The 5,294-nt window shown below is 37.4% G+C and overlaps 2 protein-coding genes across 2 annotated transcripts; one reads left to right on the forward strand and one right to left on the reverse strand.

Annotated features, from left to right (window-relative positions):
- The first annotated feature begins 656 nt into the window (after window positions 1–656).
- On the forward strand, window positions 657–1,420 carry LOC145636628 (auxin-binding protein ABP19a-like). Its single transcript, XM_081688195.1, has 3 exons — window positions 657–672; window positions 864–990; window positions 1,081–1,420. Exons 1-3 carry the CDS (start codon window positions 657–659, stop codon window positions 1,418–1,420), a joined length of 483 nt encoding a protein of 160 aa, XP_081544321.1.
- A 1,508-nt stretch (window positions 1,421–2,928) lies between these two features.
- LOC145636629 (uncharacterized) lies at window positions 2,929–3,843 on the reverse strand. The gene has a single exon (XM_081688196.1). It carries the CDS (start codon window positions 3,841–3,843, stop codon window positions 2,929–2,931), a length of 915 nt encoding a protein of 304 aa, XP_081544322.1.
- Window positions 3,844–5,294: the final 1,451 nt, after the last annotated feature.

Here is a 5,294-nt window from a genome sequence, read left to right on the forward strand (position 1 = left end):
CTAATAAGAAAAACAAAGTTAATATTCATCTTTTCATCAAAAAATATTAATAATTCATTTTATAATAAAAAAATTTGAGTAGTAAGCAAACGAATATCACAAAGTTTATTAGACAAATATATAAGTATTTAGTAAAATATTTATTAAAAAAATACAAACAAATCATGTATCACATGGGTTTCATCTAATACTACTAATAATTATTATTAAATAGATTTTTATTTTATTTTTTTTATTTATTTATTAATTAATTTATTTATTTATTTTTTTTTAATTTTTTTTTTTTTTTTTTTTGAAGAGCTAGGAAAGCCAAATTAGAAGCCAAAAATGTAAGAATATAATTTACGCTTATGTAAGTAACTAACTAACTAGCTAGGTGCCAAAGTAAATTTTAAGCATGTAAAATTTTAAGAAAAAATATATATTTTAAAAAAATATATAAACATTGAAGTATACATTTCTAAGAAACCTTTAATTAAAAAAATCAAAGCAGTACATTCTCTTAAAAATTGTTATACAAATAAATTCAATAAAATATAATAAATGCAACCTTTGAGTCAATAATAAAATCATATACTTTAACATCTTTGATTTTGATTAATCTAATATACTCAATAGAATATAATTTACGATAGTCAATAAACGATTGATCATTGATGTCGTCTCGATCAAGTGACTGAACAAGTCTTAATAATCTAGACAGAGAGCTGCCACGTAAACATGCAAACTCGGCAAAAATACAATCCACCCATCTACATTACAAAAACCTATCTCTTTATTACATCCTTTATCCATCATTTGTAACACCTATTTCTAGCTTAATATATGAACACTTTCGAATTTCGTTATCTTTTGTCTCTTAGCCTTTGTCCCGCAAGCCATAGAACTCGACTTTTGTGTTGGGGATCTTAGTCTTCCCAGAGGACCTAAAGGATATGCTTGTAAAGATCCTGCTAAAGTTACAACTAATAATTTTGTTTATATAAACAGGTTTTCGGGGTGAAAAAACTCCTAAGAATGTTTTTGGCAACAATGTGACATTAGCATTTTTGGATGTGTTTCCAGCCTTTAATGGTTTAGGCATATCTATGGCCAGGTTAGACTTTGCCGTAGAAGGAGTGATCCCAGTACATTCCACCGTACGTCTGAAGTTCTTATTTTGGTAAAAGGTTCAATAATTGCTGGATTTATTGATACCAACAACACCACATACTATAGCAGATTAGAGGTTGATGATGTCATGGTTTTTCCACAAGCCATGCTTCACTTCCAAATCAATGTAGGTAAAACTCCGGCTACCGCATTTGTTAGTTTGAACGGTGCAAATCCAGCACTACAACTCACTCCTACCTCCTTATTTGCTGGAAATTTACCTGCTGACATTGCCCAGAAAATAACACTCTTGAGTGATGTTAGTTGAGACGGTTAATACAAGAGGGGGGTGAATTGTATCGAGTTCTTACTGACTACTTTTGCGGAATAATAAAACAATGCATAAAGGAACTTGCAAAGACACACAGATTTTACTAGGCAACCTTCCAGGGCCCAACTGGAAGTAAAACCTCCACCCTACCTTAGAGATTTCAAACACAAACCACTTCACTGTAATAGGGCAAACACCAAGTTACAACCTATTAAACACAGACCTTTATTCACAAGTTCCACACTTGCTACTCGGTAGGACCCTATCCTACCCAACCAAGTCTGCACACTTAGATTCACTTGTACTGCCAAAGTACAGAACTCTCAGCTTCACACTAGAAGCTTACACAATCTGTATATGCAATGTAAAAATAACAAACTCACCCAAATAACCCAACCAATAAAAATGTATGACACCTAGTATATGATAGACAAGCTATGCACGAAATTCGAAACTAATATGACAAGTTAGAAGCTTGGTAAACTTACTCAATTAATGCTCAGTGATTTCTCCACGCATAAACTCGCAAAAACCTTAAACCATTTCGATCTCTACTATTTATAAAAGTAAGACTTGTATAGAAAGTAGGTTTTCTAAAAGATAAATAAGTTAACTTAACTTATCTTTAAAACACGTTTTTATGAAAATCATATTTGAAGAAAATCTTTTCCGGAAAATAAGATAGAAAGATATTGTTAAAAAGAATCATATCTTTTAACAAACCGATTTTAAGAAATAAAACCTTTTAGAAAATCTTTTCTAAAATCTATCTTTTATATTTTCCTTAATAATTTATTTACCAAGCAAACTTGCCACGCTTCTAATAAATCTGGTGCATTAACCTACTTAACAAATTAACAATAATCTAGAAGATAAAAACCTTAGCTAAATTAAATTGCTGCGCCGCGCTTCTGTACAGGTAGGTTACTTGGGCTTCACATAGACTAAGTTCCTTTAGGGACCTTAGCTTGCTGGCTTCAAGTTCCTGTTAGGGAACGTTCCTGTTAGGGAACTCAGTTCTTGTTAGAGAACTCTTCTTCTTTTCTGTTTAACTTTTTGTATAAAGATCTCCTCATGTCTTCTTAGTTCCAGTTACTTCTTCCATCACCACGATCAACTTCACCTAAACCAATCAAACACTTGAAAACCTTTATTAGATGAGTTTGCTTTATTTTATGTTCCTCATCATCAAAACCTTTAAGTTTCAACAAGTGATAAGAAAGTAATGCGGATGAAGCAAGTGTTCGGCACTGCGCGCTTAATATTCATCTTAAGCTACTCCTGTATTCTTTATACTTATTTTTAAATTCTCGGTTTATTTAATTTCTTTTTTTTTTTGACAAAGGATAAAAGGACATAACCTAAAACAAATTACTGCTAAAGCAAATGAGATGGACAGCAGCTTCCCCTGCAATTTGGTGCGCCCTGTGAACGCGTGCCCGATCAGCTTTATAAATACTACACTGGTGGAAATTAGACCCTACCCGTTGGATTTGTTGCACCAGCTATAAATACCGGATATCCCCTCGTCCATCTTCGCGCAGAAGAGTGACCAGATTGTAAGAATCTGTAAACAGATGAAACGATTGAATGCCTGCATTTGAAGCCCATTGCAAGGCATAGTAACAGGCTAAGGCTTCCGAGTGAAGAGAAGAGGAGCAAAACCCAAAACTACTCCCACCAACAATCCTATCATCTAGAGGATCTGTATTGTCGAGACACCAACCCATTCCTGCTTGTTGTGTGTCTTTGAACCAAGAACCATCTACTTGAATCGTTAAGAATGATGAGCCTGAGTGGTTGTGCCCTAAATGGGCTACATGAAACCCAGGCGGGGGCAAACCCGGGAGATCAGCAGGAGAGAGAGAAAGCTCCCTCCCTGTGTCCACATCCATATAGATAGTATGAGAGTGAAGAATATCCACTAGTTGCAGATCAAAGGGTCTTGTGACAGAAGTGTCAGGATTGAAAACCATGTTATTTCTAAATAACCAAAGACCCCATAGAGTACCAACAAAGGTGCTAATACTGGGACTGAAAAGTCCATCATGACTAATGAAAAGTCGGATATAGTCTTGGATCCAATCTGAAAGAGAAAGGTGTCCATGTAATTCTGAATGGATGCCCAAGGCACCACTCCTCCAAGTTGTTTTTGCAATAGTGCAATCTCGGAACAGATGGTTGAAATCTTCCTGCTGTGTACTGCATTGATCACAGGACACATCCTGTATGGGAACCCCCCTGCGTTGAAGCTCACTTTTGACCGCTAGACCGTTGTGGAATAACTTCCATAAAAATAGTTTCCACTTTGGATGTAACTGCAGGGACCAAAGGATTTTCCAAAACGGACTTACTGAATAAGAAGTAAGCGGCTGAGTGAGCATTGCATGACCTGTCTTAACCGAGTAATTCCCTGACATAGTGCTTGCCCAAAAGCAGAAGTCCTCCTTCTACAAAGCTGGAAATTCCATGGCAAGAATTGTGGAAGCATCCGCCGGTATAAAACACTGATGTACTTTTTCCACATCCCAAGTGAGGGTCTGAGGATGAATGAATAAATTAACTGTCCAATCCTTCGCAGTGGCGAGGAGGACCCCTGGGTGGGAGGTAGGCGATTTACCATTTACCCAATTTGAACTTCCAGCTAGAATGGAATTGCCAATGCCGACCTTCCAATTGCACCCCGTTGACAAAAGAGCATCCGCATGAAGCAGACCGCGAAGACCGTAGGACTGTCGACCCGAGTAGCGTCTTTCCTGAGAAGGAGTTGGCGACAAGAAGCGAGCACGAGCAGAATAAACTTTGGAGATGAGCAGCTGAGGGTGGGTAACAATTCTCCAAACTTGATTCATAAGAAGAGCTTTATTTAGAGTTGAGATACACCGAATTCCTAACCCACCCATTCCTCGAGGAAGATGCATCTTCCTTTTCCCTACCCAATGCATTCCCTGAATTCCGGAGTGGGACCAGAAAAATTTCAATAATAAGCTATCGATTTTCCCAGTAATTGAGGTTGGGATTTCAAAGCATGAGAGGAGATGAGAAGCCATGGCCACCAAGATGGAGTTAATGAAGATTAACATTTGTGATTGCGAGAGTCTGACAGCATTGAGCGTCGTTACGCGACCAACAATTTTGTCGACAAGAAATTGGAAGCAATCTTTTTTCTTTGCCATGAAATCAATGGGGGATCCCAGATGATGATCAAACCCTTGAACTTGTGTCATACGGAAAATCGCTTTAAATTCATCCTGAGCCAGCGTAGTAGTGTTAGGACTGAATTTAATCAGAGACTTATTGAGATTCAGCTGTTGACCCGAAATCTTAGTAAAGCGATGAATAATCTCTATAATATTCGTACAAGAAGGAGCAGACGCTCTGAAGAAGACCATCGCATCGTCAGCAAAGAAAAGGTGGGAAATAACAGGACTTTACCTAGAGATTTTTATTCCTTGAAACAAATGCAAATCCTGACCCAAGTGTAGCATTCTGGAAAGAACATCCATGCAGAATAGAAAGAGGTAAGGGGATAACGGATCCCCCTGACGGAGGCCACAGTTAGGCTTAAAAGCCTCAGAAGTATTACCATTGATTAGAGATTTATAGGAGACTGTGGAAATGCACTGGTGAATCATTTGGAGCCATCTGGCTGGGAACCCATAGGCTTGAAGCACCCGTAGAAGGAAACTCTAGTGAACTCTGTCATAGGCTTTACTCATATCGATCTTGAGTGCAGCAAGCCAATTAGTACCAGTCTTGGAAGAATTGATTTTCTCCATTAATTCATGGGACGCTAGAATATTATCTGAAATAACCCTCCCTTGGACAAAGGCATGTTGAGAATCCGAGATTAACCCAGGCAAATACGAAC

The sequence above is a fragment of the Chenopodium album genome, chromosome 6, assembly GCF_948465745.1.
Source record: "Chenopodium album chromosome 6, dcCheAlbu1.1, whole genome shotgun sequence".
In the NCBI taxonomy this organism is placed as follows: Eukaryota; Viridiplantae; Streptophyta; class Magnoliopsida; order Caryophyllales; family Amaranthaceae; genus Chenopodium; species Chenopodium album.

Excerpts from the sequence above, each read along its gene's own strand:
- LOC145636629 (XM_081688196.1), bottom strand. The coding sequence starts at position 3,843 with ATGTCAGGGAATTACTCGGTTAAGACAGGTCATGCAATGCTCACTCAG.
- LOC145636628 (XM_081688195.1), top strand. Across the intron at positions 991-1,080 it reads AATTTTGTTTATATAAACAG|GCATATCTATGGCCAGGTTA; the intron begins GTTTTCGGGGTG and ends TTAATGGTTTAG.